The 11,273-nt window shown below is 62.2% G+C and overlaps 1 protein-coding gene across 5 annotated transcripts; it reads left to right on the top strand.

The window, feature by feature from the left end:
* Positions 1 to 2,297: 2,297 nt before the first annotated feature.
* On the top strand, positions 2,298 to 10,962 carry MRPL23 (mitochondrial ribosomal protein L23). Of its 5 annotated transcripts, none has more exons than XM_023654703.2 (5): positions 2,304 to 2,409; positions 5,444 to 5,566; positions 6,522 to 6,604; positions 7,296 to 7,369; positions 10,744 to 10,962. In XM_023654703.2, exons 2-5 carry the CDS (start codon positions 5,562 to 5,564, stop codon positions 10,909 to 10,911), a joined length of 330 nt encoding a protein of 109 aa, XP_023510471.2. In that variant the 5' UTR covers positions 2,304 to 2,409; positions 5,444 to 5,561; the 3' UTR covers positions 10,912 to 10,962. The 5 variants fall into 5 exon arrangements, with proteins under 5 accessions (XP_023510472.2, XP_023510471.2, XP_023510473.1 ...); XM_023654705.2 differs by lacking the exon at positions 2,304 to 2,409 and adding an exon at positions 2,580 to 2,737; XM_070229034.1 differs by lacking the exon at positions 2,304 to 2,409 and adding an exon at positions 2,711 to 2,795.
* Positions 10,963 to 11,273: the final 311 nt, after the last annotated feature.

The following is an 11,273-nucleotide window of genomic DNA, read 5'->3' on the forward strand; positions in this document are numbered from 1 at the left end:
ATTATCCGTGTGTCCAAACCGATAGAATGTATACCACCGAGAGTGAACCCTAAGGTAAACTGTGCACTTTAGCTCATCACAATGTATCAGGGAAACTAGACTTTTGGTGGCAAACACAATGTAGTCTATACAGAAGTCCAAAGCTAATGAGGGACACGTGAAATCTATACGTTATAAACCAGTTACCTCCATCAAAAAAATAATAATGTATTGCTATAGAACCATCAGTTGTAACAGATGTACGACACCAGGGCAAGATGTTAATTTTCCCGGAGACTGCGGAGGGGGGAGTATTTGGGAACTCTGTTCTTTCTGTGCAATTTTTCTATAAAATTCCTCTAAAAAGCCAAGCCTATTAAAAAACAGAAAAACAGTCCTTTATCAGAACTTCAAGTTTAACTGGGCATCCTCCACTTTATCTGGTAAGCCCAGCCCTGTGGAGCCACGCTGTTGATTTCAGGACTGGGGCAAGCAAAGCCGTGATGGGGGTGGATCTGATGACGCAGGGGAAAGAGGAAGAGAGAAGGGCCACATGCTGTTCCCCAGGCGTCACAGCCTCAGCATGGGACCCACCTCGGCACTCAGAAATCCCAGGCCTGATGGGGAGGAATCCAGTTGGCAGATAATCAGAGAGGCAGGGACTGAGTGTTGAGTGGGTCTGCACAGTTGAGACCGCATCCCTGCCCCCACCCTCACTGAGGACCTCAGGTCCCTGCTCAGAACCCTCCCCCTCCCCTTGGAGCGGCAGCGCCCACCAAAACCAGCACAGAGTCCACCGACTGCCCTCTCCCATCAGCCACACACAACTTTGAACGCAACTTTCGGCCACATCTCTGAGTGCAACCTCACACCTTCAGGGAAGAAGCAGCCTACTGGCCTCCAACCCTCCAACCCCCATTCTCCAGCTCCATCTCTCTCCCCACCCCCCTGCAGTCCCTCTCCTTGGGCCCAGCCAAGGTCACCTGCCAGGCTCAATGGGCCCCGGCACACCCTTGTGCAGCTCTGTCCCCTCCACCAGGTCCTCCTCCACACTGAGCCATGGACCCCCTCCAAGCCGAGCATGGACCACCTCCACCCCACAGAGGGCCTGGAGAACAGCAGGGGACAGCCCTGCTCTCCCCTATTCCTTCCCCAGCAGACAGGCTTTCCCCTACTGTCACAGCTAACCTGTCTCCAGTGCCCACTCCTCATCTTCAGAACCTTCATCCTCGGTGAACCTACTTATGTCATTTCCGTCATCAAACACACCAAGAAGGAGGGCACCCAGCCCCATCCCCATGCCAGCTCCTCAGGAACACAGGACCGGCCCCTCCTCATGTTCCCCCTTTTCTCAGCCTGGGGCAGCCACCAGCTGCAGCCTCCTTGCCGCCCTACCCGGGCTCCCATCCCCACGCTAGAGGCCAGTCCCCCTGCCTCTCTGCAGTGCAGAGACCCTGCAGTGCAGAGACCCTTCCCCTGCTTCCGGGGTGGGGGTGGGGGGTCCCTCCTCTCCCTGCAGCTTGCTTAAGGTGCTTCTTCACTGCCCCCCCTGCTCTGAAGAGCATTTGAGGCACTGTGGAGTGCAGAGAGGAACAAGCCAGTCTGGTGCGGGAGACGCAGCTAAAGGGATTTGAGGAGAGGCCGGAAGCCAGGGAGTAGAGGAAACCCAGGAAGAGTGGGGCCCGGGAGTGGGGAGGTTGCAGCCCTCTCCTTCTGCCGGTGGGCCTGCTGTTTGTGGGGGAGCGGCAGGGGGCTCCAAATTGGGCTCTACAGAGGGGGGTCCCCTGAGTGGGGGCTGTGGGGAGGCTGGAGGTGGGGTGGAGTGGGCAGCAAGGCTAGGACAGGCCAGTGGCCTCACTGGAGGAGCCTGGCTGGGGTAGCCTGGGAGGGGTGGCAGGGGATGGGGAGAGTGGCCCAGCACAGGGAACCCAACCTGGCTGGCCAGAAGGGCTGGGAGGGGAGCCTGGGGTTCCAGACCAGGGAGGGAAAAAGGAACGCGGCCAGGTGGAGAGAGGTGCCTCAGACCAGAGATAGGAAAACTCCCCTCCCTTCCCCCCTGCCCTCCTCAGCCTCCCAGTTCAGCCAGCAGCCAGCCCGGAGGGCGGCAGGCTCCGGCCCAGGGACCTACAGCGTGTGGGCACTGGGCACCGGCGTGCGGGGCGTGAAGGGCTACAGACGCGGGGTGCTGGGCCCTGGGGGGAGGGAGGGGGACACGCGGGACTGCGGGGGTTGCTGCGGGACACGGGCGGGGCGTGGGGAGTTCTGGACGCTTCCGGGGTGTGCGGGACCCGGAGTGCAGGGCGGGAAGTGTGCGGGTCGGGTGCGGGGCGGGGATGCGGGCCAGAAACGCAGACTGGGTTGTGGGCCGGCGCGGGCCGGGTGGGGGCCAGGCACGGTGGACGGTCACGTCCGCGGCTCAGGTGCAGTCAGGTGCGCAGGGCGCGGCGGGGCGGGCGGAGTGTCAGGCGCCGGCCAGGTGGCGGTCAGGTGCGGCTCAGGTGCTGGGGCGGGGCGGTGGGGGTGGGCGCCGACCAGGTGGCGGTCAGGTGCGGCTCAGGTACGCAGGGCGGGGCGCTAGGGGTCAGGTGCCGGCCAGGTGGGTGTCAGGTGGGCGTCAGGTGCGGGCAGGTGCAGGCCGGGCGGGGGCCTGCGCGCGTCCTCCCGGGAGCGAGGGGGCGCTGTGCCCGGGGCCGCGCGGGCCGTGCGTGCCCCTCCTTCCGCCCGCGGCCCCGGAAGCGGCGATGGCGCGGAACGTGCTGTGAGTCGGGGTGCGGGGCGCGGTCACGGTCACGCGGGGGCCCCGGGCCCCAGAGCGGGTGCGTGCGGTCTGAGCCTGGCGTCCTGGCAGCTTCGTCCCCGCCCCACTTGGCTGCTTCCGCAGACGTCCCTGGGTCCCCCCGCACAGGAACGGCCACCCTCGGTCATGTCGTGTTGAGGGGTGCAGGCCCCGTGCCGACGTCTCCCCCAGCCCCCTACCGGCCCTGTCCCGCGCTGCGTTCGCCCCCCGCCGCCTGTCCGCCCCAAATTTAGGCAGGAAACACTCATGCTCCCCGGTGAACACCAATGACCCCGTGAAGGAAGGAATGAATGAATGAATGAGTGGATGCACTTTGGCCCCCGGGGGGGGTCTGGGGGCAGCGACGTGTTGTGGCCGCGCTGAGCCGGTGCATCCCGTGCAGGTGCCCCTGGAGAGCGAGTATGGGCCCGGGTGTGGATTTGAGGAGGGCAAAGGCCGCAGCCACACGGGCCTGCGTGCAGGGTCGGGTGGACGGGAACACTGCTTCCCTCAGCACGAGGGAGATGTGGGGCGCGTGAGGCCCGGCCTCCACTGAGACCCACGCCCTTCATCTTCGAGGAACCCGGCTCCAAGTGAGGCCATCCCGAGGCCAGGAGCCCATGCGATGGGGAGAGAAAGCAGGACAGTGCTGGGCCATGAGGCCACGTGGACACTCACTGGCCAGGGAGGTGGGAGGGGAGCTGGCAGGAGAGCTTACAGGACTCGCTGGCGGAGGGACGGGTGGGGTGAGGGAGAGGGTGGGATCAGGGGTGAGTCACCCTCGGGGCCACAGGGAGGTGGGCTGGGGGCAGCGAGCCAGGTGGTTGTGTTTGGAGGAGGGAGGAGAAATCAGAGTCTGCTTGAGATCTGTGAAGTTGAGGTGCTTGACATGGTACTGGCCTCTGGAATGGGATGGGGGAGTGGGATGTAGGCCAGAGCCCCAGGAGAGCCACGTTCTGGAACCCAGGGAGGGTTGTCAGCTGCACTGGTTGTTCAGTGCGGACGGGTCCAGGCCTCAGGCAGGGCCTTGGGATGGGGCTGATGCTCAGCCCGGGGGCACAACAGAGGGTTTGGGAGACCCTGGACTCGAGAGCAATAGCAAGACTCAACCCCACACACTGGGCCTCTCTCCACCCGAGCTGAGCGCACCGCTCAGGCTCGGGGAGATCGAGGGGTCTGAGCCAGGGCCCCATTTCCACAGTTACCCAGTGGGCCCTAGTCTTTGCCCCTTTTCAGTGCTGCAGCTGGTCCCCAGAGGAATAAGGGAGCCCCCTGGGTCGCCCAGACTCCTACGAGAGGAAAGCCAGGTAGGCTCTATGCCCCCGGGGCCCCGGAAGGGCCAGCTCTGTGGTCACACTGCGCCCAAGGAGGTTCTGCTGGGACAGCCGTCTGCTGCCTTGGTCCCCGCAGACCCCAGGCAGATGTTACCCAGCCATTCAGTTCATCAGGCCCAGGTGCTACCGGTGACCCGGCCTGTGCCAGGGGGCCCGAGCCCTGCCCTCAGAGAGCCCCGGCCGCTCCTTCCCCAGGAGGCTGAACAGTGCTGTCCAAACCCCTCAGGCTCCCACGCAGCCCTGCTTCCTCCAGGGCGTGCCCCCAGGCCCTCTGAGCCCCGGCCCCCCGTAACCTCCCCACACTGTTGAGGCTGAGAGCCGGCCTGGGATTTGGCCTCAGTGAACCCCTGCCATAGTGCTGGGTGCCCCCCAAGACCAGGGACCATGTGCAGTGCCAGGCGTCGGTCACCAGGGCTACGCATGAGACCCTTGACGGCACCCTGTGTTCCTGCACCCACCCTCCACCAAGATCCACCCCCTGGGCTCTTGGCAGACACTTCTCAGACCCTGCAGGCCTCAGGCCCCTCCCTTACCCCAGCCCCGAGGCCCGGGTGGGTGCACTTGGCAATGTGTCCTCCTTGTTCCCCAGCCCAACCCAGAGCACTGGTCCCTTTGGTGGTGGCAGTGGGTCGGAGCTGCAGATGGTGGCCACTTGCACCTTCCTAGCTGCCTCTGCTCGCTTGGGGGCTTTTTGGGGTGGGGGAGGTAGTGCGGTTGGTGACTGCAAACACCATCTTCCTGAGCCTCTTGTCCTGCATTCCTCACTCCCCCGGGGCGGGGGGAGGAGATGGCGCTCCCCCACCCTCGGGGAGAGAGTGCAGTGACCCCGGTCTGCTGCGGGGTTAAGCTCGCGTCAGCAGCGAGCTGGTTCTGTGTGGTTCCACCTCACCTGAGCAGAAGGGAGTGGCGGTGATTGGTGCCGTCTGCAGGCCTGCCCCCTGTGGGGCTCCGGCCTGGGAAGGGTGATAGCCATGCGGGGGCCGCGTGCCTTGTCCATCACTTTGAACAAACACGTCTCTGAGCCGTGCCGCCAGCCTGTCTGGAGGGCTGGGGTGGGCACACGCTCTGCTGGCCTCTGTTTGTTTTTTGAATCGTTCATCGGCCTTTTCCAAAGGCTGGCCTTGGGGGTCAACGGCCCGCTGTACCCTGAGTCGATGCTGGGGTTGGGGGAACTGGCCGCCCACGCGGGGTTGAACTATGTGCTGAGCGAAGGGGGCTGCAGGGACCTCGGGGCAGTGGCCTGGGACAGCGGCCCCTGTTTGCTTCCTGCCCCTGTTCACATTGGTGAACAGATGGGGGTCTTTGGGGGTGTCCCGTGTTCTGAGTGTGATGCAGACACACGTCTCCCTCACAGGTACCCACTGTACCAGCTGGGCAACCCCCAGCTACGAGTCTTCCGCACCAACTTCTTCATTCGGCTGGTGCGGCCCGGCACGGCCCAGCCTGAGGACACCGTGCAGTTCCGGATCCCCATGGAGTAAGCCCCCCAGGAATCCGGGCTGGGGAGCACCCCCAAGGGCCTGCAGTTCTGGCCATGTCACGGAACCCGGCTCACAAGCGGGGCTTCTTCCCGCTCTGAAAATCCTTCAGGCAGCTCCGGGCTCTGCAAATATTGACTGAGGGCCTGGTGTTCGCAGAGCCTTGGAGGAGCCTGCACCGGCTCGCCTCCCCGCTCCCTGCACCTGAGGCGGCCTAGTCTAGCCGAGGCCTGAGCCTGGCTGCTCTCTCCGGAGGCTGGGCCGTGACTTCAGAGCTGCTCCCCTCAACTTCCCAAACCTCGGTCCTCCAGGTGGTTCCTTCACAAAGGCCCCCAGTTACAAAGCGACACATGGCCCTGTCACCCACGCTGCAGGGTGCTGCTCTGAAGTCTTAGGATGTGACTGTCCCAGGCCAGGGGCCCGGGGGGTTGGCTCGAGCTTCTGTGTCAGCCAAGGGCCTGCTCTCAGCCTTCAGAGGAGGGGGCAGGAGGAGCTGCGGGCCCCTTTTGATGCCCTTTAAGGTGTGGAGGGAACAGGGACCAAATGCACCAATGCCTCAACCATCATTTCTAGGAGAGGACCTCGTGCCAGGCAGGCGGGCAGCTACAGACAGGACCGGCTGTAGCAGGCTGGCCTCCTGGCGGCCAGGGGCACTCACAGACCGTTCCTGCCCCTGGGAGAGCAGTGTCTGAGAGAGCAGTGTCTGGGAGCTTGGCCCCCATGAGCGTGGGCCAGCGGGAGGGTGAATGGAACTGGGGACCCGGTCCCTCCGTCACCCCACATGATGTGTTGAGGACGGGAGAGTGCTGGGCGGGGACCAGTGGTCTCAGCCCCGGCTCCCCCCAACGCAGGGGTGAGGCTGTGCCCCTACCTCCCACCCTCGGCCCGCAGCCTGGCACCTCTTCCCCCGTTGGCGGGCTGCTTTTTATCTCAGCCTTCTTTTCCTATGTGCAGGATGACCAGGGTGGACCTCAGGAATTATCTAGAGCGTATTTACAACGTGCCCGTGGCCGCCGTGCGGACAAGGGTGCAGCACGGTGCGTGCCGGGGTGGGCTATGCCCTGTCTCGCGTGTGGGCTCTCCCCCAGGCTGCCCTATGTGGCTGTCCCGCGTCCTCCTTGCAGCCACTTCTTGGGGTCTGGTTCTTGGCACAAGAGGAAACTGAGGCCCAGGGGTTGAGGTGACCTCCTGGGGTCACTCTCCCCAGGGCACATCTGGGACTGGAACCCGGGTGGGCCGGCCCCACAGGCTGCTCTGAGCACTGCCCAGGACCTTGGGCCCCCAGCCCGCCCACCAGCCCGCCAGCCCCACGCAGCCGCTTCCCCTCTACCGCGGAGGGAGGTCAGGTCAGCAGAGTGCTTTCTTCATTCCCCCAACCGGTTCTCCCTCCTTCCTGTTGACCCTGTCCCCCTGCGTTGTAAATCTGACGACCTTCAGTCTGAAGTGAGGACGGCCAGCAAGGGCCCTGCCCCGACAGACAGGAGAGATCAGTTTCCTGAGTTATTTTAGACACGCGGGCTCCTAGCAGAGCCGAGGTCCCCAGCCCTGGTGCCTGTTCTGCAAGTGTGGTGTGTGCATTGGAAACGGGCACATTCAGGGTGTGACGTGCTGTCGTCTGTGGGAGACCCACTGGCTCCTATATGTTCCCTTCTTGAGAAAGTGGGTTTTTGGGTTAGATGGACTGAAAGTTTCGTGCTGGGAGTAAAGCACCCCCCCTGCCCTCCACAGGTTCCAACAGGAAGAGGGATCACAGAAACGTCAGGATCAAAAAGCCAGACTACAAGGTGGCCTATGTGCAGCTGGTGAGTGAGCTCTGGGGCAGAGTCCTGAGCCCCGGGCTAAGTTGTCACTCCCCTGACCTTGGTGGAGGACATGCTTCTGCATCAGCTGCTGCCGAGGGGCCCAGGAGGCCTCGAGAGGCAGGATCTCAAGGTCCACAGCTGGGGCAGAGCCTGCCCTTGGTTCTTGTCCACCGTGAACCCCAAAGGGAGCTGGGGTTCAAAGCACACTTCATCTCGTGGGAGGAGACGGGCACGGGGCATTTTGGAACTTCTGGCTGGCTGGCTGCGTGGTGCCTTTGGACTTGAATGTGCTGTGGGCAGAGGCCAGCCCACCCAGGCCTCGGGGGTTTGGGCTCAGACAGAAACCAGACCCTGCCGACCATCTCAGGCTCCTGCCCTGGAGAGCCTGTCCTTGGACAGGCCCGGACGGGAGGCCCTTAGTGCTGTGAGATAGAAGTTGCCGCAGGGCCTCGGTCTCAGAGCCCAGACGGTTTGCTGGGCCCTGGAGTCCTGGCTGAGCCCCCTCCCCTCTGGACTGCATTGTGGGACTCCAGCACATTCTGCCAGGTCCTCTTCACTGTGCCTCCTGCCTGGCCAGGGGCTCTGGGAAGAGGGGCCAGGACCCCTTCTGAGCCTTTACTGACCAAACCCAGAGCTGCGGAGAGTAGGGCACACATTTGCAAAGCCCTGTTTCGGGCTCTTCCTTTCCCGTGTGTGGTGGGACCCCAGATATGCCTTCTCAGACTGGCTCTCAACCGAGAACGGGCCGCCGGTGCTGGCGTGGGCATCAAGGTCGTGGTCTGCAGGCAGGGTGGCCTCTGTGGAGACCCTCCAGGGACAGCTGCCCACAGGGCCCATTGACAGCCCCCCCGCTGTTTGCAACCGTGGGGGGGCTTCCTCTGATTTCTTCTGATAACCTGTCAACAGCCTGCGCCGAGCCCGGTGGCGGCTGGCCCGGCCACTAGGTGGCAGTAGCGTTATTGCAGACACAGCCCGGCCACAGCCCTATTCTGTGCGTCAGGAGGCAGTTTGTCGAAAGACCAAGTCAGTGGGGCAGTTTTTCTGAAAAACAGGCCCCGTTGTTCTGAACAGGGGCTCCCGTCATTATTTGGCCTGATATTTGCTGTGCGTAAAATGCGCCAATCCAGGTGGAGAGAGCTGCCCGGCCTTATAAAGACACCCGTGTCCTCCGTGCTAGACCGGGCCATCTGTCTTTGCCGTGGCATGCGGGCTGACATCCCATATATCGGCATTCACCACGAGGCCCTACAGCAGGCAAGCCGTCGTTACAAGTGGCTTTTGAGTCATCTGAGCCCTCGCATTTTTCCCCGGGCCCCACCCCACTCGTGACAGCCGAGCTCGGCAGCCCTCAGACCTGCTATCTGCAGCTGCGCCACGTCGGTTCTTCCTCTGAAATCGAGGTGGGCGGGCTGAGGCGGCACAGCTGGGAGCAGGGTGTGCCCCCCTGGGCAGGTGCCTGCCCCTCTGAAGACGTCCCTTCTCTGTCCCGCGTCTACTGAGACCGTCCTCCCCCCGATGTGTCCCTTTGGGCCTGTCCTGGGGCTTCTAACAACAAAGCTAATTGTAAAGCACACAGAGACTCCAGCAGAAAGACAAATTAAATTACCGAATTTATTTTGAGTTGGCTGCTGCGGAGAAGCCGGCCCGCATGGTGGGAGATCCACATTTTTCCCTACAACCTGATAAACATCCCTTTGGCCCTGAGTCCCCGGGCCCTCGCGGGCGCCCGGTCCCCAACACGACAGAAAAAGCCTTGACCTGCCGCCGGAGCACATGCTGACGCTGCTGCCCGGCGGACGGCGCGGCCCTACCGCCTGGGGCGCAGACAGTGGCTAAGGGCTCTCAGGGCTGCCTGGCCCCGCCGGCTTCCTCGCTGTTCACCGTGACATTTTTCCCCTTTCCTGTTCTTTCTGCCAGTCAGCTCGCTCACTCCTCTCTCGAAAGGCTGAGGGTTTTACTTGTGAGAGTACTAGGTGGGTTCTCTAGAAAGGGGCCCCCCCGGGAAGCGGGGCCTGACCCCGGGAAGCTTCACTCGGCACCCACCAGTGGCTCTCGTCTTGGGGGAGAAATGAAGCATTTCTCTCCCCGGCTTCCTCCGTTTTTTCTCAAGTTATTGCAAGTCGCCTCTTTGTATTTATGTCTTAAAATGTCATTTTATGTTCCCCCACCTCAGAAATCTAGCAGAGTCACGTCCATATATGAAACATAAATCCCCCGTTCTGGGCAGTCAGCCCTGCATGTAAACCGTTGCCCTCTGGTATTTTAAAAAACAACAAAAAAAAAAGAGTTTTGCAATGTGGAAGATAACCCCCTGCAGGCCGACTACTGCGCGCACCGGCACTGCTTTTCGTCACTCGGGGCCTGCACCCCGAGCTGCAATCAGAGTTTATAAACCTCCCGTTCGTTCCCGGGGCGGAGGACGTGGGCTGTTTCAGATCATGCTTGGCCGCCTGCCCAAATCCAAATTTCTTTACAAAACAAGGGTCTGCAAGAACCCAGCCCGCTTTACTGATTCTACTTATTAAAATTTTCCAGATACGGAGGCCGCCCTCCGTCCTCCTTCCCGGTGTCTGTTTCCAGACGCGGCCCTGAGAGCGCCCGGCGCCCGCCCTCCCCACCCTTATCTTCCGAGCTGCTTCGTGAGAGTCAGCAAATAGTTGAAACGGCCCCTCATGGTTGCTTAAGTCCCCAGAGAGCAAGCGATCCTCCTCCACACGAACCAGGGGGCCAGGCTGGTACCCCGGCCCATGTGCTCAGGGGTCCGGGTTGGGATTTGGCCGACAGTGACACACTCTGAACTTTTAGTGAAAGATGTAAAACCAGTTAACTTGCAAAGCCGGTCTTGATTTATAGACTCTGCATCTGTACATTTCTTTGTACGTTACATGCGTTTTATTTGCCAAGCCCTGAGCGGGAGGAGGCCTGGTGTTTCATGTGGGTAAAGGCCTTTAGGTATTTTGCATGGAAGAAGTTCCAGCGTGGCACCAGACGTGATTTTCCTGTGCCCGCTCCTGCCCCTGGTCTGCCCAGGCTGCCCCGAGCCGGTGGATGGGCGCTTTGCTGGGCTGCTGTTAATGAGGCCCCCAGCCCGGTGCAGACTCCACTCCACAAGGAGATAATGTCTATGAAAAGGGGCATTGTCCCAGAGTAATGGTTTCCCGCTGCTAGATAAAAGCCAGGGGCCCCAGGGCCGACCGAGCTGTTTATTTTCCAGGCAGGGACATTGCTCCAGAGATGCTGGCTGCTTGTCTGTCCTGCGGGCGTGGGGCGTGGGTCAGGAGCAGCACGGGGGCGGGCAGGTCTGTCCAGCCCTCGTCTCGGAAAGCATGGCGGCTGCGCTCGGCCCTGCTGGAGCATGCGCCCTCTCTCCCCAGGCACACGGACAGACCTTCACATTCCCAGATCTGTTTCCTGAGAAGAAGCAGAGTGAGGGCAGCACCGCTGTGGACGAGGACATCCAGGACAAGTTCCTGGAAGAGCAGAGGGAGAGGCAGAGGCACGACCCTCGGCGCGGGGGCGTCCCCAACTGGTTTGGCCTGTGACGGGCCCCAGCTCTGACAGCTCTAATAAAAATCTCGCTTGTGGAGAGACGACCACCGGCTCTGTTCCCTCTGTTCCCCATCTCCCCACAGCAGGCCTGAGGCCTCGCCTGCTGGTCGTGGGGGCTCCCACCACCCCCCCACCCGAGCGCCGGTGGCAGCCTGGCCGAGCTCCCCCTGGAAGCCACTGTACACTCAGCACACGGGCAGTGGGTGGGCCCTGGGACCCTGGTGACCGTTGGGCTCACACGACCATGTGTCTGGCTCTGCTCCCGTGAACCTAAGGCAAGACCGGGACCCCCAAAGGCAGACAGGCAGGCCAGGAACCCTGTTCCAGTAGGGGTAATGAGACACACCCGTGAAAA

This window comes from Equus caballus, chromosome 12 (genome assembly GCF_041296265.1).
Source record: "Equus caballus isolate H_3958 breed thoroughbred chromosome 12, TB-T2T, whole genome shotgun sequence".
Taxonomy (NCBI): Eukaryota; Metazoa; Chordata; class Mammalia; order Perissodactyla; family Equidae; genus Equus; species Equus caballus.

Bases quoted from the DNA above. Each gene is read 5' to 3' on its own strand.
- MRPL23 (XM_023654705.2), top strand. The intron at 5,567-6,521 runs GTAAGCCCCCCA...TCCTATGTGCAG, and splicing joins CAGTTCCGGATCCCCATGGA to GATGACCAGGGTGGACCTCA. The intron at 7,370-10,743 runs GTGAGTGAGCTC...CTCTCTCCCCAG, and splicing joins AGGTGGCCTATGTGCAGCTG to GCACACGGACAGACCTTCAC.